Raw genomic sequence first — 27,452 nt, 5'->3', positions numbered from 1 at the left:
ATATAATTATTTGTTACACATACATGACGATAGCTTTGAACTTATGAATAATTAAGTCAGAGGTGTGTAGCATATTAATGTGTAAAATTCTGAAAATTATCAAGTATTCTTCGACACGATGTAAATACCCTTACCACTTATAAGTACCTATTAATAAACATATATACAAAAAATTACAACAAAAAAACTAGATACATTACTAACTGGCTCCAAGAATAGGATAGTACATAAATAGTATTTCCAAATGACGTCACAGGCTAAACATAAATTATAATGTAAACAGTCTACCTATTTAAGGCTAAATCGATACCATTAGCCAGTAAATGACCGTCAAATGACCGATAAGTTATTGGGTAAATAAACTTACCTGATATCTGACGTATATTAGCAATAGATTACACTGCACAACAAAATTACAACTTTTGTCTGATGAATGACTTTTATCACGTGATGTTTACTGATTTGATGTCACTGATTCTAAAAATACCCTCATTTTTTTTGTAACAGCTCTTGTTTACGTGTTATAGCTTTCACTTAAAATTTGCTGTTTTATAGTGTTAATTTGCTGATAATTATTTTTTTTTAAGTTTTCTCAGTGTAATTTGATATGGCATCGTCAAAACGAAGTTGTGTGAATAATCCGAATCATTTTTGTTTCATTTGCGGAGAATATATATTTAAAGAATACCGTTTAAACGCGACAGCGTTCGTAAAAAAAGCTTACATGAACTACTTTGGTCACCCACTGGATATGAAAAATAAGCCTTGGGTTCCACAAAAGGTATGTAAAATATGCGTTGAGTTTCTACGTTTGTGGACAAATGAGAAAAGAAATAAATTTAGGTACGAAACCGTTATGATCTGGAATGAACCCCAGAACCACTTTGACGACTGTTATTTTTGTTTGGTAAACATAACTGGCATAAACAAAAAAAATCGAGCCAAGTGGGAATATCCTTGCATAAGGTCGGCATATATACGTGTTTTGAGTCCTAAGGTATCACCTGAACCTCAAGCTGATGCATCACAGGAGGAACCAATGGATTTTGAGGTAGAAAATGACAGTAGTGATGATTTTGATTGTGACCTGGGTACGCCGAAACCATTCAATCAAGACGATTTAAACGATCTTATCAGAGATCTGGGGCTGTCAAAAACTGCTTCAGAAATTTTAGCGTCTAGACTAAAAGAAAGAAACTTAGTAACAAAAGAAACTAAAATTTCTTATTACCGAACGTATAACGTCGAACAACTAATGAGTCACTTTCAAGAAGTTGGATGTAACATGAGCATTAAGTTACACTTTCTTCACAACCACCTGGACTATTTTCCCGCCAATCTTGGAGATCTAAGTGAAGAACAGGGCGAGAGATTTCATCAAGATCTTCGTACGATGGAGGAACGCTATCAAGGCTACTGGAACTCACACATGATGGCTGACTATTGTTGGAGCATTCAGAATAGCTCCATGCCTTCAGCTTCAAAAAGAAAATCAAGTAAAAGAAAATTTTTTTCAACTTAAGATCTAAATAAAATAGGATTAACTTTAAATATATAGCGTTTTATTAACAAAGACCCACATGTAATATTTTTTTAACTAGAGCTGATACGAAAATTTCAGTTGAAGATTTGAAATTGTCATAAAAAATTGGACTAATATCATGTAACATAACCCAATCATCAGAAATGCTGTTGTGCAGTGTTATAAATAGACCTTTGTTAGATTTTAGCAGAACCTTATAGCAACTAAACTTTTTGGGTAATGTTCACGTCGAATTACTTTGTGTGCCTGAATATAGCAGCAAGCCGAAGTAAAAAAAAAGCCGGCCAAGTGCGAGTTGGACTCGCACGAAGGTTTTCGGAACCATTATTTATGGAACGGCAAAAAATCGCGTTTCTTGTTTATTTTATTCTATTATTTATTTCACTTATTTTAATTTCTTGCAGCTGCAGTTTTCTACAATATTTAGTGACACAAAGTAATTTGCCACGTAGCTATATACCTTGATTTCTTTATTTACCTAACTATTTTACCATACAAAATAGCTACATTTTGAACCGTGCCGTTAAACATTTTAGTTAACTATCTTAAACAAAAAATTCAAAGATTTTTTAAGAAAACGGAGTATCAAATTAGCAGTCTCTTACACAACTTTTGTGATACGGGTACTTCTTACAAAACCGAAAAACAATTTCCTAAAATACCGGAAACATTTTGTAGAAAATTAACATGGTATCAACCTTTTATAAGAATAATAAACAAACCCTTTCACTTTTCTTTGCAATTAGCGGAAAAATATTTTTCCTTTAAGTGAAATCTTTGTTAGTGACATTACAAACCCACTTCACGGCGTTCTCATGGCATGAAAGCGATTCAAACGTCATCTCATAATCCATTCAATACGAAATTAAAAAATATCTGGAAGTCCTTTCCGCTTAAATGAAAATTAGGACACTCTTTTAGAAGAGGTAAGGGTCTGCTTACATAGAACGACTACAATACATCCATTCATAATAATAAAAAATATTAAGGCCTAGAAAATAGAAAGCTTTACAACCTGTGATAGTTTATTTTCCAATCTGATGCACGATCTATTCCTTTACTTTTACAATCTATATACAAGCTGGAATAAAAATATGGCCCATTGAGGGCAACCACTATAATATAGAAGATACCTTAATTCACTAGAAGAAAATCTACTTTTATTTTTGACAATAAATATAACTGAATTCAAAGACTTTTGATAACGATGCACATTAACCAAGAATCGGTATATTTTAAAATCTGTATAAAAAAATATGATGCTTTTTATAGAAACTAGTATTATTAAAACCCAATGAATTTTTCCACGCCAACGCAGTCGCGAGTAGGAGTTAGAACATATTATGCGAAGTTAAAAAACTACACGAGCAAATAAGTGTTTTGTGCTTCTATTTATATCCATCTGAACAAACGCTAAACAAAACTTTGTTAGCAAAGTAAAATCCTTTTCCGAAACGTTGGAAACGATTTAATACATTTTAATCCGGAGTAAAAACATCGTCATATTTTCCAAGAAATTATTAAGGAAGAAAACAAATTAAATAAAACGGATTTCAGTATTTTATGATTTAAAACGGCACTTTAGTCAAGTGAAATGTCAAATCGTGATGAATAAAATAGTAGGAAAAAGGAATAAGGAGAAAAGGGAATAGAAATGTTCCGTTTGTTTATATATTAATCAATTTCTTTTGAGGAATTTCTTAGAAGGGTGGTGTGTCAGAAAAATTAGAAGAAATCTTTCTTTATTCAAAAAAAAATGAATGGCCAAATGTGTTACTAGGCGCAAAACTGAAGAACGACTCTATCCTTTTGAATAATTATTTTTGAGATCATATTTACGTGCGATATTTGTAACTGCTCTTTTTCTAAGGCATGAGGGAGAATTTTAAGGGTTTATTAATTTATATGAAGGAAAACGACGTTTTCTCCTATAGATCATAGTGATTAACATGTTACTTCAATGTACTCAACAGTTACCATAAATTTGAATCAATTAAACTGGCTGAGAAAATCAAAAATTAAAATCAAATCATCTATTCATTTAGGTCAAGTGCTGACACTTATGATAGTCAATGATACAGAGAATGAATTTACCGCCAATTCGGAAGGTAGGGCCAATGAGAAGAGCTGGCAAGAAACTCGAGATACGTCATAAGCCCGCTGAGCCGTTAACCTTCAACATTTTATAATAAAAATGAAAATAAAATCTGGGGGCACGGAAGTGCCCCCGCAAGTCGAGCAAAAAAAAGCGGCACGGCCGTATTACCATCTTTTCTCGAAGCAATTCGGGCTATTTTCGATCCCCCTATAATGTCGTTGTGGATAAAACAAGAAGCCTGAATTTTCAGCAACTAATCAGTCATTGTATAAACACGGTATATTTAAAATTTCAGTCAATTTGATCCAGTAGTTTAAGAATGACAACTTGTTAAAATTTTGAATTTTGTCACTCACTGATTCACTGACTCACTGACTCACCGATCATCAAAAGTCTAAGGTACTTCTAGCAGACTTAGAAGCTTAAAATTTAGAATACAAATAGGGTTTAGTGTTTTAATCTTGGGAAAAATTTAATATTTTCTAATTTCGGTCCAGTTTTCTAAATACACCAACTGCAACAATAACTTTGTAATCCCATATAAATGTATAAGATTACAAGGTTACATTTGCAGTTAATGAATCATTATTACTGTAGAAAATAATAAATGAATAATAGGTGTAGTACATACTATATGAGGCATAACGGGAGGGAATATAGGGTGGGTAAGGGTGTTTAGCCCATGAAACTAAACAACATTCCCATAGGAAAATATGTTGAATTGTAAGAAAAAACGTCTTTCCATACAAATTGGACTTATGTTCGTTCTACAAAAAGAAGTGAGATGCCACCAAAAACATTCTGTATAAACCTCAAGTCTCGCAGCTCAGTCTTTCTGGCGTAAAAAGTAGTGAGATCTATATAATACCAAGTCGATTAATCTATTTCGTCTCTACTTAAAGGACCTTCTGTCTTAAGGTATTACATAAGTTATTATCATGTCAATATTAAAAATATTTAACGTTTAAAACAAATAGATCGACTTGGTCATCGCATAAAAACACAAATTCGCCATTAAAATTTCAGGAGCATTAACTTCTCGTCGTGCTGTGTAGTGTAATACATACAAATCATGCGATGGCCAGGTCGGTCTATTTGTTTTAAACGTAAAATATTTTTAAAATTGGCATGATAATAACTTATGTTATAACTTAAGACAGAAGGTCCTTTAAGTAGAGACGAAATAGATTAATCGACTTGGTATTATATAGATCTCACTACTTTTTACGCCAGAAAGACTGAGCTGCGAGACTTGAGGTTTATACAGAATGTTTTTGGTGGCATACACTTTTCTTAGAATACATAATGTGTGTATTAGAATATTCAACAAAACGCCAGTGTTATGTCGCCTTGGGCTGAAACCCTCGACCACATGCGCGTGGGAGGCGAAAGCTTATATAACTCTGTTATTATATTTTCTCAAACATATTATTATTATAAACTAGATTTTCCTCTAGCTTAGTATAATCTAATCTAATAATACATTATCACAAAGTTTATTATAAAGAAAATATTCAAGCTTGAACTCACTGACAGTTTGGTAAACGATCAGTTGGTCAAGCAGTTTTTAGCGAGGACACTCCATGGATGGGTGGCCGCTTAGTGGCATTTAAGATAAGTTTCTTCACACATCGGAAGGTGCGTTAAAAATACGTCCCAGTCATTGTTTAATTAGAATAAGAGTCATGAAGCCATGTCAAAGGACTTTGGGTGGTTTAAACAAATTTGACACCACAAATAACCATACGATAAATTAATGTAAAAAAAACCACTGCCACCGTGAGTTTTCTGCTAAAATTGGCTATAAATGATCCATGTCCATGTGCATCAGCACCAATTTGAACACAGGTCGAAATGGTCGCCATTGCCGAAATCGTCCGGATACTAGAATAGCATAGTATAAAAAAAAAACTTAAGTTGTATGTCACTATCAGTCTCAAGTAAAGGAGCAAGTTTTTATTTTACCCTAGAAAACAGATTGAATTCAAATGAGCCGTTTCATTAAAGACAAAGATCTGAATGTACCCAGTTAATAAATTGAAACCGTTTTACAATTCGTAAGGCAAGTGGGGTGTAAGTCACGATCAACGTTAAACATTTGCATACTGCAAATAATTTAATCTAAAGAATTCGATTAAAAATATATTGAAATTCTAGTACGATGTTGCAAGATTTTAATATATCTTCGGCACGATAACAAGCTGACCCGCGCGGCTCTGCTTACGTTGTGATATAGAAAATGCCTATAGCACTAATTCCATGTACCTATACAACATAAAGTATATAAAGCTTTAAAATAAATAACATGTAATAATATAATATGTGTACTGCTCCTATATATTTTTTTAATTTCTTTGTTATTACCACATTTCTGGCAAATAAGTGATTATGATTATAACATACATCACGCTTTTTTCACATAGGGGTAGGCGAAGCCTGGAGAACGCTTTATGTAACGATCCTTACAAACTTCATCGTAATCGGATCGGTAGTATTTGCGAGAAAAAGTAACAAACATCCATACATGCATACATTGCATACATACATACTCACAAACTTTCGCATTTATAAAATGAGTAGGATTTTACCCGATATAAGATTCATACTAAGGGCTTTTCAGTACAGCAGTACCATATTGAAGCGCCACGCAAGCAATTATAAATCTTTGCATAGTTTTTAGTAAACATGGCTCTTACAACACCAAAAAAATATATTTCCATTGCAATATTAAGCCAATTAGATTATTAGACAATTTATTTCAGTCTATAAGACTTTTCATTATCAGACGCGACGTCGACTCATCGTTTTCGCTAACTTTATTAATTGTTGAACTAATTGAATAAAGATTTTCTAGAGCTGCTGGAAGATAGTAAAATATCTAATTCGCAATTTACTTTGGTAATAAGGACTCAGCTTTTTTTATTATTTTATCATAATTATAATGACTTGTGTTAAAGATATCTAAAGAATAATAATACCTTAAGACTAGTTAATTACTTATTTACCATAATGATGATTTTGAATACATTAATCGTTTTTAAACAGTCAATCTGCGACCACGACCAGTTTAGCCTGCGCCGAAATGTCAGGCATTCCAGTTTGTAAAATTTTAAAGTCAAAAATCCTTGTCATTACTTTTCTTTTAACAAAAGTAATTACAATGTATTTATAAATCATGTAGTTCAGCAACGCATTAACATTGCCATAAAACGTGGCAACAATTTGTGACCTTAAAAGAAATGTATTAAATACTCATATACATAATTTCATGATAATTTTCTAAATCAGTAAGTTTCACACAATATTTTGTAAGAAGTACAAACTAAATATCACAATAAATTTTCCAAGGTTTTTTATAAACAGATCTAAAAAAGGTACCTAGATTATTCCTGCTCATATTCAAACACCCAGCCTTTTTAGGAAAAATGTCTAGAAATTTTAATAAATAAGACCAAATATTGAAAAGAAATTGTAACTAGTTTTTCAGGTTTTCCTTTAGCAAGTATTTACTTGGTTAATGGTATTAGTTTCCAGGAATAAGGTCTCTTTTTCAATATTTCCGAAATTCGGCCACCAGGCTACAAAATTGAGGACGGCAAGATTGAATATTAAGCTTCTTGATACAAATAAACAAATATTTTAGGTCAAACCTTTTGCGAAACCAGTGCAAAGAAATAAAATGTTTATTACTAAATTCTTGCTCCAACTTCGACCGTGCGAATAGATTTCCCGGAGTAAAAGTATCTCATGCATTGATTCAAGTTACGATTTAATCGTGTTTCAACTTTTATCATAACCTGTCTTGTAGTATTGTTCTGAGTCTGGATGTTAATTTATCTACTATTTAAGTATGTTTATAAGTTATTTGGTTATCATAGTACAAGCTCTGCTTAGTTTGGAATCAGATGACCGTGTGTGAATTGTCTAAAAATATTTACATTTATTTATTTATCCTAACTTTCGCATTTATAATACAGCGATGTAAGCACAAGCCCTGCATGATCATTATAGTAATTAAGAGTAATCGAAGAAAGACTTTTCGAAGTGATCAGGCTAATCCCTTGCTCAATGATGAGAAATTGGTTGAGAAATAAACTTTTTCCTTGCATGAGATTCCCGTAAGCAGTTCTTAAAGAAATACAAATTGCTGCCTAATTACATTTATTGAATAACTAGCTGACCCGCGCTACTTCGCTTGCGTCACACACATAAGAGAGAATGGGTCATAATTTTCCCCGTTTTTGTAACATTTCTCGTTGCTACTCTGCTCCTATTGGTCGTAGCGTGATGATATATAGCCTATAACCTTCCTCAATAAAAGGGCTATCTAACACTAATCAGAATTTTTCAAATCGGACCAGTAGTTCCTGAGATTAGCGCGTTCAAACAAACAAATAAACAATCAAACAAACAAACTCTTCAGCTTTATAATATTAGTATAGATTAGTATAAATTTTGATCATATTGTGCTATTTATAAAACTAATGCTAATTTTTGTTACAATGTCGACATTCTACAACTATCATATATACTTTATATATATTTTTCAATCAAGTTTTAGTTTCGCACTTTTCTACCCTTTGGATCGCCTTCCGAACAAAACAAAAACATAGACGCAGAATTGTACTAAGCCAGGGTTGTCTGAGGGCTTACTCTTCTTTCATTACGGGTGACTCTTCCCTAAGGTTAAAATTACTTTTACTTGTATATTAAAGGTACAAAGATATTTCAGCACATCTAAATGAATTGAACCGTAAGCCTTCTGAAAAGCTATTGGCCTGGTAACGGTATAAGATAAAAGCGAATTTATATTACACAATATACATGAACTTTCGTGACCTTAGCTTTATTAGTACATATGTACCTAAATTATTTGATTTGATACCCAATAACTTTGCTATTTTGCTTTATTAAATTCTCTTAGTCTGAATCGTTATTGAAGTAGCAATTCAAAAGTTGACTCTGTATTGTTATGAATAAGCTTGGAAGCTTACTAGGTATTTATTTTACTGGAAAAAAAGACCGCGATCAAACCGTTAGAAAATAGGATTAAAGATACTTAAGATTTCCTTAATAAGTTTGCAGTTTAAAGAAGCAATTTCATTAATACTGAGATTTTAAGTACAACGATACAGGGAATGTCTTAACAACATTAGCCCCCTTTACACAGACCCTCTATCGTGCATGAAACCACAATCGCGCGTGAAAGAGCGTACGTACAAAGAGTGTGCAACCAAGCGCCGCGCTCATCTGACAAGCCCGCGTGCCGTTCTTGCACCTGTTTGGTGAAACGCTACAGACTTTATTTTGTGGATGGCTTAGTGTATATCTTTAGTCTGGCTTTCGGATTCATGCTTTAAATGAGGCAAAGGTCACAACGCCGGTTTTAGCACATGCTGGGATCGATTTTCATAACGGAACAAATATTTGGTCCACAATAAGTTGTCTCGAGGCTGGATGACCGTAGCTTGTCTCTGCTGAAGCGCGATTTTCTATAGGCGGTACATTCAGAGTATGACATTAAAAAAGTACTGTTAAAGTAGTCCTTTACAAATTTTACATATAAACCTTCCCTTTGAATCACACTATGTATGAAAAAAAAATCCGTTGAATAGTTTTAAAGATCTAAGCATACATACATATATACTATAATACGGAAACTAAAACATTGCACATACCTGAAAATACAGCAATATCTTGCACAGCGCGTTACCAAAGAACCAAGTCTCAGTCACATCCCACAACACAGTTGGAGGCAAACAGAACAAAATCACCATAAAGTCTGCTGCAGCCAGATTCACTATGAAATAGTTCGTCACTGTCCTCATAGAATGATTCCTGTACACCGCTACACAGACCAGCGCATTCCCTACCAACCCCATTATGAAAACCAGTGAATGAGTCCCAATTAAAATCCATTCATACGTGTGTGGGTAGACATAGTCTATTATCATTGATACGTATTCTTCTCGAGACATATTGCAGAATTCCACCTGTCCTATACATTCCTCTGTTTTGTTTTCTTCTTCGGTCGTTACGTTCTCTATTTGGTGTTCTTCTACTGCTCTTCTGTATCGTTCTTTGATGTTTGTGTCTGCTTTGACGTGAATTGTTATGCATAGAATTACGATGACAGATAAAATGGTATTCGTGATAAACATCTTGATTGTTTTAGTTTGCTTGTTTTGTTTTCATTTCGGTTCTGTAACAAAGGAAATTATATATTAGTGGTGATTAGTTGCTTTCTCATTTACAATTTAGATGCGTATAAATAGGGCTTTATGAGTATAGTATTCTCATAATAATATGACATTTTAATGGCTCTTCCGAGATAAGCTTGGTCAAGTGATAATTTCATTAAAAAACGAAAACGTCAGTTAAGCACAGTTTGTTTCTTGGATAAACAATTGGTTCAGCGCCTCTAACGGAAGTTTTAGAAACTAATTTTGCAGTACATTTTAAATCTCAAACTTTCGTTACTCGATGGTTCCAATTGTAAAGAATAGTGCTACAGATTACACTGCAATAATCTAACTCTAGTAACTTGAGTTACAATACGGAACCCGGGATAATATTGACGACAGACCATGGCCCATATTCGTAGAATTAATCAAAAGCTAATCTACCCTCGTTCCTCGAACGGCAGTAGGTCATACAAGGTCATGTTTAAATTAGCATTGTATAGGCATAGACACGTGATGATGACAATTGTTTAGTAATAGGCTTTGACAATCTATTTACTGAGAATTGAAAGCCACCAAACTATAGCTGCATCACTGCTGACCCGTGCAGTGCAGAGTGTCATCTTACTTATGCTATAAATGCGAAAGTTTATGAAGACGGATGAACAGTCAGCTTTAAATGTTGATGGATTTTGATTATATACATAGATGATTGTTTATCTCTTCACTTTTTTAGCTATATTTTTATATTCTCCTCTGTTATAATTAATCTTCTTAGATAAAATGTTATGAATTTCAATTAGCAACATTTGTTGCGTCGTTTTATTAATTTTTATGCCGAGATTAAATATTCACAGCTCAACATGGTTAGATAAAGCTGGTGCTTTTAATTAATATTTATTACGGAGGCGGTACTTTCCACATTTTTTATCCGACCGCGCTAGAAAGAGGGACAACTTGTTTCGTAATTTTTAGATCTCATTGAAAAAGCCTTACAAACTGTTCATTTTGAACGGTAATCTACTGCATTTTTCACGGGCTTGTGATAACAATGATACATTCATATCTTTTGACATTAGCAAATACCTATTTAATGAAATTGAATTATTCCTCCCAACATGGGTTACCCGAAGAAAAGAAGGGTAGCGCATTTTCTTAAAACTGGTATTTTCGAATATCGATCGTCTGAAAACTTACTTGACTAGATCCTTTAAAACACTCAATCGCATTGGTCAGTTTTCCATACAATATTTATCGATAACTAATCAGTTGAAATTAGTAATAGAGTAAGTCGAACAATTAGTTTTCCAGGTAACCCTTAATGGCTTTTCAACAGCCTGAGTCTTAAAATGCAAAAAAGACACAACCACATCCAGTATATTCTGTTAAAATACTTTGATTTCTTATTTGGATCAAAGAAAGCACAATGAATGAAATGTTTTTCAAATCTTTTTCGCCTCAGAACAATGTGTTTGCAGAACAATTGGATTCCTCACTTACGTACCTACAAACGAAAAACTTTGGCTTATATTTTATGTAAAGGTATTTCTGTTTACAAAAAACAAGTAGATTTAAAAAATAGCATTTTTAGCATCTCCTAAAATGAATGAGTAAAATACTAGATATTACAGCAGTAGGTAGGTAGGTAGTAGACATTATTAACCCTGTGACCGCCACGGTGGGCTATACTCGACTAATCAGGAAGTGCTCACGACGCTATATTTTAATCGGCAATTGCCGACGAAAGCGTCCTCAAAGGGTTAATAAGAGTCCAAAAAACTTGTTACCCTCAAAACACTTGCTATCCAAACAAACTTCCACATCTTCATTCATATCCATACATCTTGTCATACAGGATCGCCAGTTACGAATACTACGCACCTGACCTTATTGAAGGACATCACCAATATCATCTTTGTGTATCTATACGTTTACATATGTTAATATATGTTTATATTATGTACACAATATATAAGGAGTAAGTAACTTTGACACTAGTATAATCACACGATATATAAATAAACATTTAACTTGTAATTTCAAAACAAAACTATCGCGAAATTCCAATACAGGTCTATGTACGATTCGTGAAGTGTTATCAAATTAATCTGTTTATCCTCTAGATAAACTATCTAGGGATCAATACTGCCGAACACTATATATAATTAGGTTAACTTATCTCTTTGATAACTTGAAGTACTATTGTTATTGGACAATATGACCTTTATCAGGTTGATTTATGAAATTCGGGAATTGTGTTTCGGAAAATTCGTGATAGCAATATTTTAGTACTAAGAAATTACAAGCGATAGTTCTTTATTGGATCTAATACACCCACATTTGAACAAAATTAAATAAATGACTCTCTGTTTCTGGCGTACATTAATTATGCGGTAGTTTATCTATTCAATAGCGTTTACGCTCATACAAACATGACAGTTTGAATAGATAAACTACCGTTAAATGTGCCTCAAAAACAAGGCATAAGTACATTTAATAATCTTTCAAGATAATTTGTGGTCACTTTTAGATTAATTTCTATTTGTAGCCTTATGTCTATTCTAAATGATTTGATTGACCTGTTTACATCTTTTCATGATTTCTTTACAACACAACAAAGATTTTCCTTTATACGTTTCTTCACAAAAATACGTCTTAAAGATAGAATATAATATTTAATTAATAAATTAAAGCATAATAGGATTTCCTTTTTAATAAAGAAAATAAAAAACAGGACTTTTCCTTTACGGAGATAAGCCTCAAATCTCCATAGAATTTATTGTTAATTCGTGAAATTACAATAAAACATTATTTTGCTTCCTACTACAAAATGTACTTAATTTAATATTACAATACGATTATTTTTGGCAGAATAATATCATTCTTATCAGGTTTTTTGTTAATAAAACTGGACAATAATGTTCTAACCGAAGTGCTAAATTTAAACATAATTTAATTACTCTATTGGTATCAGTCGTTTACTCACTGTTGGTCACTCCTTTTTTTATGAAAGTTGGGTCTATCAGTATAAGTTTCATAAAAAGTCAGACCCTTTTCAGCTCAACACTAAATCAATAGTATCAACAGTACTTGAAGGTATGTAAAGTCCTTAACTCGCACTTGGTCTGCCTAATGGGTTTATTTTACAGTCATAAAATCAATCAGGCCGAGACCAAAGACCGCCACTTGCCACGATTCGTACTCGAACTTTTCTGATTTCATATATGATGTATGAATATCTATACATCTTGTCGTGCAGTACCAATATGCGTATCACGTGTCTCAGTTAACTTAGTTAGTTAACTAACTCTACTAGAGTCAGTTAAATTTATGGCCACTATTCAGTAAATTGCTGTTTTGACGTATATAATTCTTGATACCTGATAGTACCGATTGTAGAGAATCGAGGTACAGGTTACGAGTACTACCAATTCACCGAATAAATAATGTAGCAAATCTAACTATTATTATATTGAACCACTCCAAGTAGCCTAAAACGTAATCTGAATGCTAAGTATCCCTCTCAATGTTCGATAGTTCTAAGAGAAGCGATATTTAATCTATTGAAGTAGTCTACCGCAATAAAGTACAGAATAACAAGACAAAGTACTAGAAACTATTGTTGATCTTGTAACAGACTTGTGAGAAAGTCTGGAGGGCTTACTACTTAGATTAAGATTTAAACATAGTAAATGCTAGTTAAACCCAGAGGAGCTCGTGGCTTAGTTAACGACAGCCGTGCGGATCGATCTCTGAGGTTAAGCGACGCTTGCCGAGGTTGTTCTGTAGATGGGTGACCATCTAACACATATCGAGTTCCTCCGTGTTTCGGAAGGCACGTTAAATTGTGGGTCCCGGCTGTCATTTTCGAAGATCTTTGACAGTCGTTAACAGTAGTCAGAAGCTTGAAAGTCTGACAACCAGTCTTACCGCTGGGTATAGACGGCGCCAAACAACATTGAACATAATTTGCTGTATTAGAAATTAAACAGAATGTAGACCCAGTGCAGAGGAAACTTGGTTGACTGCTATACCAGTCGGGGGGTCGAAGCTGAAACGCCCTCGCCTTTGCGCAAAACTGTTATTCCTAAACTGACCTAAAAATCGTTCACTAAGATGTAGCGAAATTGTTCAAGTGGTTTGGCGCACCTATATGTTAAATCCCAGGTAACTGGGTTGTGGAGGTCAGATAGGCAGTCGCTGCATGTAAAACACTGGTATTCAGCTGCATCCGGTAAGATTGGAAGCCGACAACATAGTTTGGAAAAAGGCTAGGCTGATATAAATGCTTGATAAACCCGCACTAGGCCAGCGTAGTGGACTCTAGGCCTAATCCTTTTCCATCGTTTGGTAGGAGACCCTTGCCCTGCAGTGGGCCAGTAATGGGTTTAAAAAAAATGCTAGATATTTGTATACGTAAAATCGTGTATACCTAATCATAATATTTAATAAGGAATTACGATTTTCGCGCACTAAATTAACTTTGACACCAACTCAAAATCTATTTTTAGCTCAAACATTTCTAGCCAAACAGTTATTTCAAACCAAAAATATTTTCAGTACAGCCTAAAAATACGAAAAAAGTTATTAGAAAAGAAAACTTAATTAAGACTCGACCTTAAAAGGGTTTGAACCTAAAAATATTATTTTTCAATGTCCCTTTTATTCCGTGGCGTCAACAACAGGACCCCACAAAAAAGAAAAGCCCTGGAGGCTTGAAAGCTATCCAGAATAATACCCCTTTGTATATTTATATCGGTTTTTATAGATTCCAGTATTTTATTTATTGTCGAATATTAATTTCGATAACTGGTGAATTATTTATTACGTTTATAATTTTCTGTGTTTTTTGCTGCTGTAAACATAATTATTCGATGTATTTTTCTTTAAGTACTGTAATTTTTTTTTTTCAGCATGTATTTCATGTAGTATCTGGTGCTACAACCGTAGATGCTGAAATAGGGGTAGTCTCACTTGACCAGCATAAAAGGACTAAGCCTAAGGCCAAAGCGTGTGGCATGTCAAATATTCTATTAAAAATATCAGTAAGTACAAATATTTTTAAGAAAAAAAAGGTGAAAGAAGGGGATTCGTGGATTCTATATATGTCAAAAATTTCATCAAAACAAGTTAATTGTTTTGGCCGTAAAGGCGAAACAAGAAGATTACCTACTGGGAGATCTTGATAGGATAGTTTTTACCCTGGAAGTATTTTTACATAGACGAGGTCATGGGGAAATGTTAGTCATCTATAATTACAGTAAACAGTACTATTTTTTACATTTCACCTTCAAAACGACAGGTGGTGTTTATCTTCATTCCTATTGTATAAAGAACTGAAAAGCACGCAATTTATAGTTAACTAAATTGTTTACAATCCCTAGTGTTAATGCGTTTATTTCATAGTAAATCTACATTTTAAAACGTTTTTATTTGTAGAAAAGTGTTTTGGAATATAAACTGCACGTTTGACGTAATGGTCATAGTGGTCACCTCGCCGAAATAATTGTATAGTCGGTGGTATAAAACGCGACGATTTTTCGAATTTTGCTTCATGTTGTGGGAACAAATTGCATCAAGTCACGTTTTTTTGACTTTGTGTAACTCCAAATCCTACTAATATTATAAATGCTAAAAGTTTATGAGAATGTATTTATGGAGGTTTGTTACTCTTTCACGCAAACATTACTGAACCGATTATGATGAAATTTGGTATATAGGTAGCCGAAGACCCAGAATGAAATCACATAGGCTACTTTTTATCCCGGCGTTCCCAAGGGATCGGGATTTACACGGGAAGGGTTTCCACGCGGACGAAGTCGCGGGCGCCCAGTAAAACCATATTGTTGAAAAATAACCTCTTTTTACAAATAATTTTGAGTAATTATACTCAATGATAGATGTACAAATGAGCTTTCTTCGAACTAAACAGAGAAAACCCTATGTTATATTACGATCGCACAATTTCAAAATACATAACATAGTTAATAACTAACTTAATTTTGTAGGCATATAATATGTATGATTGAAACCTTTGAATAATGTTCGTTGCCACAATCATCAATAAACAATATCATTTTAATAGTATTAAGTCTAATTCAATTATAATTATTCGGTCAGTCAGGTAGTCAGTTGAAAGCTTTTCATAGAATAGTTCAAATTCCCCGTATCTCTAACGTTTTGAAGCCAAAATTTATAATAGTTTTGGGTTCAAGATAAATTTAGATGAAGTTTCAAGGATTTGGATGGTTGTATTAGTATTTGTATTAAATAATATTTCAACCAAGAACTACATTAATAACTAAATTTGGAGAAACAAAAAATATTGATACAATTTTTATGAATCTTTAAAACATCCAACGAATTTATCAAAATTTCAGGCTCGTTTATTTGAAATACATATAAAAATGACCTATGAAATATATAACAAAATGGTACACGATCACAACAAAAATAAGCGACTCACTACACTTCGAAAAATAAGCGAGAAGAAATGAATTTCATACAATACTAGCTGACCCGGCAAACGTTGTTTTGCCATAAAAATTAAATAAAAAAACATTGTCCAGCGGACAAAATTGTGAATCTAAACCATTCTCAGATCCCCTTGAACACACACAAAAAATTTCATCAAAATCAGTCCAGTCGTTTAAGAGAAGTTCAGTGACATACACACTTACAGTCTAGTAGATATAATTGTTCCCCCTAATGTGCCCATCAAAACAATTTAGTTATCTAACGTTATCAAATTACTATTTTGTATCAAAAACTCTTTATTTGTATCTTAAAACTAATTACCACCCAACAATTCTCATAGATTTCTAACAAATAATAAATCTTTATCTGTTTGCGTGAAATGTACCAAACATCTTGTCCCGCTTCAATTAACGCGGTTTTAATATAAACATAGGATTTTTATGTTTTTGTAAAGCCGCGATGCTGTATGGCGGTGCAAAATCGCTACAACGAAATTGACAGTTAAACCGTCAGTCACTTCACGAGCAAGGTTTCTTTAACATCTTTTCCTTGATTCATAAAACTAGTAATTTATTATAACGTACTTGTAATACTACAAATACAACCTTTTTCTCGATACCTAATACCCGGATAGAAAAAGTTTGACACCGTTGGGCAAGTGTCTTAGTGTTAGGCCTTGAGTCCACTATGCTGGGCATTAACAACCTATAAAATTTTTATCTCAACCACTTCGCTTCTCGCTCCGCCTGTGCTACAAACTGCACCCTAACTCCATACATACACACATACAAACATACATACATAAATCATTAGGTTCGTAAATCAACTAGCTCCAGCACTAATGTGATGTGTAAATATTATTATACGGCTTTGCCTCTCAGTGCCGTTTTCCTGCTTTATTTAATTTAGAAATGTATGAATAAATTGGATAATGTTAGCTTTGGACTGTTTATTTGTAGACAGCATTAAAAATACATGCTAATTGCGCATGGTATACATAATTAAAAAGTAAATTGTTTTGATATTTTATTTTATATTATCGGATTCGGCTTCCACTCTCACCGGACGCAGCTGAATATCAGTATTTTACATGGAGCGACTGCTTATCGGAGCTCCACAACCCAGTTACCTGGTCTATATAATAACACGATACCCATCGGTAAGACTGGTTGTCACACTTTCAAGCTCCTGACTACTGGTAACGATTGTCGAAGATCTTCGAAAATGACAGCCCATAATTTAACGTGCCTTACGAAACACGGAGGATCTCAATATGTATACTATGGTTACCCATCCACAGAACGATCTCGACAAGCGTAGCTTAACCTCAAAGATCGATCCGTGCGACTGTTTTTACTTAGCCACCGGCTCCTTCAGACGTCACAACTCAATAACTGTATTAAAGACGATGATGATTGATATTTGTAGGGCTTGTTACAAATTAACGGTTCAAGGTACGGCCATGAAGCTTCCGTATGACGTACATTAGTGTGGAATACGTAATAGAACATGCTTATACATGCTAAATAAAGGCCTAATAAATGGTAAATGGCCTAATTTTTTCTAAAGGAAAATGTGTGAAAAGCTCCAGGCATGGAAAATGCTTTTAAGAGGTTGTTATTGAAAACTAGGATCTGCCCGTGACTTTCTCTGCTTGGAATAAATATCCCCAGTAAAAATTATATATATATATTGTATCGTTTATAAGTAATAAGTATCAAATTATAACTCGGTGTAAGGTTTCATCAAAAAATTCAGTAAGAAAAAATCATTTATCCGTTTAAACTATCGATTGTTGCTTCCACAATGTTTTTCATCTTTGTGCAGTACGAGTAAATAATTACTTAAATAAGATAAAAAAATAATAATAATTGAATGCTAACTCGATGTCTAAAACAATAATACAACGATAGAGTCTCTAGCAAAAATATCTAACTCTAATAAAATAAATGAAATATTGCCTAGCTCCCTTCAATCCAATATAACAAAATATTACCTAGCTCAGCTATATTCCTACCTAGCAACAAGGTACTATTGGTTTCATAAATATAGAGAGTTCCTGAAATAAATCCCTGTTCCATTCCAGTGATTCTCAAATTAAATCAACGGATAAAGGGTTATGTGCGAATATTAGATTTAGTAAAATTCCTGGTAAAACTAACGGAATAGGATAATAATAATATATGTACATTGTACAATCTTCTCTACTATTTTGTTGTCATCTTTATATATGTATGTACATAATTCTTCTGTAAGTGTGTATGTCACTAAACTTCCCTGTGTTCAAGGTGATCTGAGAATGGTTTAGATTCACATTTTTTTCCGCTGGACAATGTTTATTTAATTATTTTTTACAAATTAAAGACGTGTAGACAGGACAACGTCTGTCGGGTCCGCTAGTAATAATATATGTACAATCTTTTATACTATTTTGTTGTCATGTCAATATTTTCAGTTTTCTACAATATTTTTCATATCATCTTTTTTTCATTATAAAATTGCTTTTGTGGCGTGGGAACTTTTACAAGCATACAAACAACAAACACAAAGTACAACCAGACTCAAAACAATAATTTGTGGATCGCACTTTAAAAAGAAAAGATACAAGTCCATCACGCGGAGATTTGCCAGAGGTTTTCGTACATTTTCTATCTGTCAGATAAGTAATCAAACAGTTATTCATAAGCTTTTAAACTGACCCTTCAAATTTTATTTAAATAGATAAAAGTTTAGTTTTTCCAGAAAAAGTACATAATATAGTTACATAGGGTTAACACTAGGTCACAAAGGTAAAGGTAGGCTAGGCCTGTATCTTGGGCACCTGAAATTACCCACATCTATACTTCTATACTAATATTATAAAGCTGAAGAGTTTGTTTGTTTGATTGTTTGTTTTAACGCGCTAATCTCAGGAGCTACTGGTCCGATTTGAAAAATTCTTTCACTGTTAGATAGCCCATTTATCGAGGAAGGCTATAGGCTATTTTCATCACGCTACGACTATTAGGAACGGAGTAGTAACGAAAAATGTTACAAAACGGGGAAAATGATGACCCATTCTCTCTTATGTGACGCAAGCGAAGTTGCGCGGGTCAGCTAGTTTATAATAACGGTTATTCACGTCTATTTTTGATCACTGTGAAGATTTTTCCCCAATTTATTGGACTTCCTTCCGTAAAGTACAATTCAAAGGAGAGTGTCTAATCCGAGGACTTTAATGACAGTTTCTCAGAAATATTTATAAAGGGAATTGTGACTTATTTTGAACCAATTGTACTTTTAGTATTTGTATGGCTTTTAGTGCTTTGTGTTGTTTGTGTCCTTAGTGACTGGGTTTTCGGTCTTAGTATGAGATTTACTTGTAAGGAAAGTCTATTTTTTCTATGTTTCTGTTCGAATAAATAATTGTTTTGCCGTGTTTGACTTTTGAAACAAAATATGATAAAATATTATGTTATGAATGTATGTCCTCGCGTGATATAAAATCAAAATATATTCAAGAAAATTTATAAATGGAATTCTATGTTAGGGTACGTCTTATACACATTTAAATAGATATTGGTTAACTATGCGGAATTCTGAAAAATCTTTCGGATGAATAATTCACTCTCAATCTTTTATGTTTATTCACACAGATCTTTGATTATTTTGCTACTTACAGAGTTCTTAGTTCCTTACTGTAAACTTGTGTCTACATCTAAAGTTATAGATAATAAATAAATTTAACCCATTACTGTCCCACTGCTGGGCAAGGGTCTTCTCCCATAATGAGGGAGGTGTTAGGCCTTGAGTCTATCTAAAGTTACTTTACCATATATTATTCCTTGCCTTTTCTATTATTAGCACAATAGTAGGTACACCAGAGATGAAATAAATAACTCAATTTGAAGACAACGAAGACAAATCAATTTTATTGCAAGACAATATTTTATCTGTAATCACATAAGCTGATTATATGAAAGGCTACTTCTAAATAAAAATGATAAAATGTTTTGGACGAAACATATTATGATTACTGTTTGTATCAAAAATGAAAGATACGAAACATTTTATGCTATTGTTCAATTTATTTATTGTACTTTCACAATTTATTGTACCTTTCTACCAACTATGATGGTGTCGGCTTCCAATCTCACCGGATGCAACTGGATTCTAGTATTTTATTATATATGGAGCGATCTGTGCGGCTGTTTTTAGCTAAGTCTATAGGTAATTTGACATTCGTTTTGTCGATAGTCGGTAGCTTCTATTGGATAAAATATCCCGTAAGAAGCCACACTAAACATAAATAAAAAACATCCAAACGAATTGAGAACCGTAAAAGTAAGTAAGAGTAAGAAGAGTACGTCATTTAATACACTCAGAGACAGCTGTCGCATTCCTTTTGAAAATGTCACGAGTTCACGAGGTGTTCAAACACACGGTGTAATTTAGTTGGTGTTATTGTTTTTATATCCAAAGCTTTTCCTTGAAGGATGGAAGGGTAAATGAATATTGTGGGTTGGTAGGTTTGAGAAAAAATAGTTTGAGAAATTGTTTTATTAATAGAAAGTTGGTGGTTATTATTAGTTTTTTATTTATTATTGGAAAACCAACAGCTGTCAACAACTGAAAAGAACATTTTTAGAGTTAAAAAACATAAAGCCAATTACACTTCACTGGTAGCGTTGAAGCATATTACACTAATAATTTCAAATACACTGTAGCAATTTCGATGTTTATATACATACAGATATAATATGACGCCTGATGTACCCGAAAGTGCAAGCCGAGGTGTATTACACCCACTCTTCAACATTAAGTACTTAAACGAGCCTATTCCCGTATTTACTATTATTATTTATTTTTTTCACTACCAATAAATTAATTAAAACAGTTATTTTGTCATTTAGCCTACATTAATACAGTCGTTTCCTTTTGTTAGTAAATAATTATTATCCAGTATCCCACGAAAATATTGTTTATTTGAATTCCATTTTGTGTAACGCTACTATTAAATTCCGTGTTCCATTGAAGTCAAGTTTTGCCTGTTTTTTGCGAGACCAAATGCGACGAATGAATGGTTGAATACTCAGAATAAAAACAAAGGTTTATTGTTGAAAATCGACTCCTAAGTTAATATGACAACCCAAAATACACGCGCAGATCGACAAGTGTAAAAAAATATGAACCAAAATAAAATAATCTTGACTATTCGAATGTAAAAATCTAGACTGAGAACAGTCCTATTACTAGACTCCTGTAGGTATCTCGGATACGATACCAAAAACAACAGAACTACAAAACGAACATGAGGAATAAATAATAATTATGCTTCAGAACATAAAAAAAGGTTTTGGAAGATTTAATAAATTGGGTAATTTTGGGAGCTGACTGTACATAGAGCTCGTTCAGTCATGAATCCCAGCTAAAATAAACATAGGCTTTTACACGGACCAATAACGTCAGTGATTCTGACAGTTGATTACACACAAACGTACGTACTAACATATAAACAGCAAAGTGAATGTGCTGCACTGACATAAACTTATTAGGAAATTAAACCTTTAACTTTACCATCATGTAAAACCATTTTACGCAAAAGTTTAATGTACGCATTGCAGTTTTTTTTATGACTCACTGTAACTCTCTCTGTGTCTCAAAACAAACAAACAAACAGACAGACGCAAAGAGGAACTTTGCTTGTTTCTTAACATTATGAAGTATTCATTCCTGCCCGCGACTTACCATTATAAAAATACTAGCTGTCCCGGCAAACGTTGTTTTGCCATATGAAATAAAAAAAAAATGTGTCACTCAGGGGTATGAAAAATAAATGTTGGCCGATTCTCGTAGATACCGGATAAGCACAAAAAAAATCATCAAAATCGGTCAAGCCGTTTCGGAGGAGCATGGCAACGAAAACTGTGACGCGAGAATTTTATATATTAGATTTCCCCGGGAAAAGTATCCTGTGCGATTACTTATTCCATCCTCACATCGCATTTATAGTATTAGTAGTAGTAAAGAAACAGTAGTCTATCTACCACTTAATTATAATAAATGGATAAGACTATAGCACTTTTACGAGTAGTTACTTTATGAGTATTTTACGACTCAATTATTTTATTGGTGAGTCCAAATAAATGGCGCGGGGGTGGATTACGTTTGTTTATTTTTAGGTTACCGTAATGATATCAACCTAATTTGTGGGTTCTTTTGAGGGTCTGTAGGTCTAATTTAGTGATCATTGTGGTCAATTTTGATAAATAGGAACGTTGTATGTTACTGGGTCACAAAGATAATCTCTATTTGTTTGCTGAAAACACTATCGAGATTTCTAGAGAATGTTTTTCCAATAGTGTTTCTATAAAATAAATTAAACATTTAATTAACTTAATATTAAGTTCTATAATAGTACAGGGCATTTAGCCAATCACTTAGGTACCGAAATTTTATGGACACCTAGCAGACACATACCATTAATAAAAATATGAACATAGCTTTACAGAAATGACTACAGAACAATATTTAAATCAGATAAAATATTTATATTGAAAATGTCACTACAATCTCCTAACAAAAATAAAAACAGAAAACTATTGTACATCAGACAAGAGAAACGTGTTCTTGTCATTAAACTAGCATTATAGACTTAACTGAATACCAGGAAAGTTAGAAATCAGATTTGAAACTGACTAGCTTTTGCAAGAGCTTAAAGGTTTTAGACAGAGAGAACAAAGTTCTAATCTAAAGGATTATAGAATGCAATCCCTCTATTCCTAGATAGCTTCGGTTTAAAAGTTATGACTGCTGTCCGATTTTAGATTTTTAGATTTTAACTCTTATTATCATATAAAATTGACAGCATAAACTAGTAGATACTGTTTACCATTTAGAAAAATAGGATAAAAGCCTTAGTTTGTTGAAATGCAAAAACACTAAAAACTACACGTAAAAAAATAAAGTAGTATCCTCTGAAAACTGCACCCCTTAATATAACTTTCGAATAAACTATCCAACCTGTTTCGCCTTCTTGTTCGCGGTACCTACGAAAAAAAACTGATCTCACGGAAAGCCTATTGTGTATTTATATTGATATGAAAATCTTGTGTACTATAATTTGGTAGTCTCTATCGCTACATATGCACTTGTTGTATATTGCTATTTTGATAAATATAGATTGCCATCATTTTAGGATGTACTGCATAGTGGCCTTAGTTTGTTATAGAAGATTTATTTAGAAAAGAAAATAATTGAACAATATTTTTGTTGTTTCTTTACTAGCAAATAAATAATGTGAACATTCATATTGCATAATGCAATACACCCAAGCAATATTTCCCCATATTCTGAATTACGTTATCAACGACAATTTATATTCAAAATGAAACGATATTATCATGTCTATTGTTTTGACCTCTTAAAGGACAATGAAAGGGCAACGTCCCGATAGAACAACCCTACCCGCTACATTATCTCTTAATGGAATAATAATCCTTGCGAATCACTGTTATTAAAATATATTTAAAAGGAAAGATTATCACATTTCCATTAGTATTTCTAGGAAATATTCAATATGGGACCTCAATATATCCTATTATATACACTAGCGACCGGCCTCGACTACACCCGGGTTACACGGGTCAACCTTAAAAAATGATATACTGAAAACTTTCTCAGGAATTGCTCAATTTATCAGTACAAAACGCTTGAGTATCTATATTGAGATATATATATTGAGTAGAGGTTAAGTTGATTTTGAGTTTACCGTGAACGTATAGACAGACGTGGTGGGCGATTTTGTTTTTCAAAATAACGTGATTTAGCAAAGATAGATAAAAACAATATCTATGAGAAATTGTACTTACACTGTAACCTATAATTATTTACCTATATTACCACAGTGTGTACTACAGTTTCAAATACATACAAAAACGTGTTTAAAAACTTTTTCTTACAAAATATCCTTGAATCGACTTAAGAACTTGCATAACTTTGAAACAAACTTTGTCGGAAGACGTATCATGTTCCTTAAAGGATACTATTCCGTACTATAAAAAAATATAAGAGAGGAACCAGTATACTTGTTTGTGTAAGAAATTGTCTTAGATACAGAATAATATTGACATTCTGATTGGAGACACCAAATATTTTGCTTGAAATATTACACTGTTTTCGGAGACAGGATTAACCTATTATTATTATTGGTATGACGTATTTATGACGATGTATGTTTGTGTATATGTTACTCTTTCACACTTTAACAACTTCTCTTCTCATTCTCATCGTATGGTTAGTGATCAACCTAGTGTCAAAGTTGTTCAAGCCAAACGAAGGCCTTTGACGTGGCTTAACGACTGTCATCTTAATTGACAACAACCGGGACCGACCTTTTACGTGCCCTCCAAAGCGCGGAGACGCCCTGTTCAAATACCACTATGCGGTCACCCATCTATGGAATGACCGCGCCAAGGTTTGCTTAACCCACAGATCGTTTAGCGGCCGGTGAGCGCAACTGGCTACGGCGCCTCACTTTAACAACTGAACGGATTTTTAAGAAATAGTAAACTTTTCTACTCGTGAACCCTTTTCACACAGACAAGTGGCGAGATTATCTGTTTCTGGACATTACAATCAGAAAAGTAGTCCATTAGTATAAATATCAAGGTTTATTTTAGGGGGTTCTCTTAAAAGTACGACCCGTTGTGTGAATTTATACCACTATCGGAAAAACGGCTCGCTATTCAAAACTTGTTAAAAAAACTACTAATGTGTGCTGTAGAAAATATATTTGTACATTTTGACCGTCAGACTCTTTAATAATGAGGAGTTTAGAAAATCGTGCTTTTTTTTGTCCGTTTTTCTTTCACGTGTCCAAGTTTAGAACCAATTTAATAGTTACCTGTGACCTGTATTTAAGTTCAATACGAATGCATCGTTATAACAAGTTTATAGTAAGTTAAAGTGTTTAGTTCCCTAGAGCTTGCATATAGAGTTACGATAGCAATCAAAGATTTAAACTAGGTACATTTGAGGTCGGGGAAAACCCGATACCTCAAGAGCTCACTGAAAGAAACCTAATGAACCGTGTACTCATTTGTGATTCTAGATTTTACTACAAGTTCATACATACTATAATGCGAAAAGACTTTTTCCCCGACCTAATATATACTCCTTTATATTTTCTTTAGCTCTTTATCTCTCTTTCGTTCTATCAATGAACTATGCAGACCTAAATATTTAAGGAAACTTTTCTGAATGCACGCCCATCTATTGAGTGTAAGTCACAAAGACCAACTTACTCATTCACTCACTCACGTAGCCAGCTGCGCTCACCTGTCGGTAAGCGATCTGTGGGTTAAGCAACCCTTGGCGCGGTTATTCCATAGATGGGTGCCCGCATAGTGGTATTTGAACAGGGTGTCTCCGTGCTTCGGAGGGCACGTAAAAAATCGGTCACGGTTGTTGTCAATTAAGATAACAGTCGTTAAGCCATGTCAAAGGCCTTCGGGCGGCTTGAACAACTTTGGCAATAGGTTGACCACTAACCATACGATAAGAAGACTCACTCATCTGTAACACGCTACCGTCTTGTAATTAATGCAAAAAATAAATTTAGTCAGTCAAAAATACTTAAATAATTTTCGAAATCAACGTCAAATAAAATACCATAGCTTTTCCCGTACCCGTTCCGTAAAAATCTATATTTCCATCAAGATACACAAATTACTATAAATTCGTAAACTTCAATACACAAATTTTATTTTCGCTCCGTCCGAATGACTCATAGCTTTAAATCAAACAAAACCGTACGATTTGTATGTTTGTACACGAGCGTTATTAATAGCCGTATTTGTTATTTCTTTCGGTGTATTTTACGGCATATTTTCAGTGTTTAGACGACCTTAATTGTTCGTGGACAGATGTGTGTATTGAGGTATTAATATCTATGAAATGTTTTACGGAAAATATTGATTTTTGATGAATTATGTACGTGTACTTCTTAGCAAAAGCTTTTTAAAAATAGCTAAGGTACTGTTTGTTGATGACTTGGCGCAACGTGATGTTACAAAACTACACATTTTAATCAGAAGTTCATCATTGTTTTGCCTTTATTAAAAGTAAGAAGAGTCGGTACAAATGTTCTCTTCTTCCACTCATACTTATCAGCTGTCAAATCTGTCTATTCTACTAATATATTCTATTTAACAGTTAATCGTTACCAAACCGTGGCGATAACTTCGCCAAAACATGTTCAAGGCGTAGCGAAAGCGTAGCATAGGCGAAGTGAATTCGTAGCGAAAGCGTGACGTAGTCGTAGCGAACATCAAAGTTCTACGGTTCTCTATTCAATTATAAAAAAAGATCGTGACGTCACGATACATTTTACGTCAAATTGTTTTATAAGAATTCACCTTCGCATCGCCACGCCTCAGGTCCGGTACCTATCAATTTCAATGTTTACGAACTAGAGAAAGTTTTGACAGTCATTTCATACAGCAGATAGGTTATCTGACTATATGAAACTAGGCCTAAATACTATAATGCTATATATACTTCTAAATAATCTATACTAATATTATAAAGCTGAAGAGTTTGTTTGTTTGTTTGAACGCGCTAATCTCAGGAACTGCTGGTCCGATTTGAAAAATTCTTTCACTGTTAGATAGCCCATTTATCGAGGAAGATCATATATCACCACGCTACGACCAATAGGAGCAGAGTACCAGTAAAAAATGTTACAAGAATGGGGAAAATTATGACCCATTCTCTCTTAAGTGACGCAAGCGAAGATGCGCGGGTCAGCTAGTACCTACTAAAACTCCTTCACACTAATTTTATACTCTAAATTGAGTATTCTTCCCACACAATGATCTTTTATAAATTTATTCTGACCACGTACTCTTGTTTTTTATAGCGGTTTCCTTTATAAACAGGGTCCTTTTAAACAAATACTTGATAAAGTTTGGTTGAAAAGTTTAGAAGACCCGAGGTTTGTACCCCTTACCTTCATTATGAGGACGGGTAATTAGGGAACTGGGTTTGGCATTCAAACAATTTATATTATTCAAGATAGAAGGATTTATTAGTTATAACAGGAATTATTATATTTTACTTAATGCTAAAGTACAGAAAACTATCTGAGTATTTCAACACTTTATTAGGTGGA

The 27,452-nt window shown here is 33.5% G+C and overlaps 1 protein-coding gene across 1 annotated transcript in view; it reads right to left on the bottom strand.

Moving 5' to 3' along the window:
* LOC142982855 (orexin receptor type 2-like) overlaps positions 1–27,452 on the bottom strand; it is a 97,607-nt gene that overhangs the window by 28,490 nt on the left and 41,665 nt on the right. Inside the window, exon 2 of the mRNA XM_076129553.1 lies at positions 9,320–9,843. Within this exon, the coding sequence (XP_075985668.1) occupies positions 9,320–9,802 (483 nt within the window). The 5' untranslated portion in view covers positions 9,803–9,843. The remainder of the gene's footprint in view (positions 1–9,319; positions 9,844–27,452) is intronic.

This window comes from Anticarsia gemmatalis, chromosome 22 (genome assembly GCF_050436995.1).
Source record: "Anticarsia gemmatalis isolate Benzon Research Colony breed Stoneville strain chromosome 22, ilAntGemm2 primary, whole genome shotgun sequence".
In the NCBI taxonomy this organism is placed as follows: domain Eukaryota; kingdom Metazoa; phylum Arthropoda; class Insecta; order Lepidoptera; family Erebidae; genus Anticarsia; species Anticarsia gemmatalis.
Note: the sequence above shows the minus strand (reverse complement) of the source record. Positions and strands in the feature narration are given on the sequence as shown.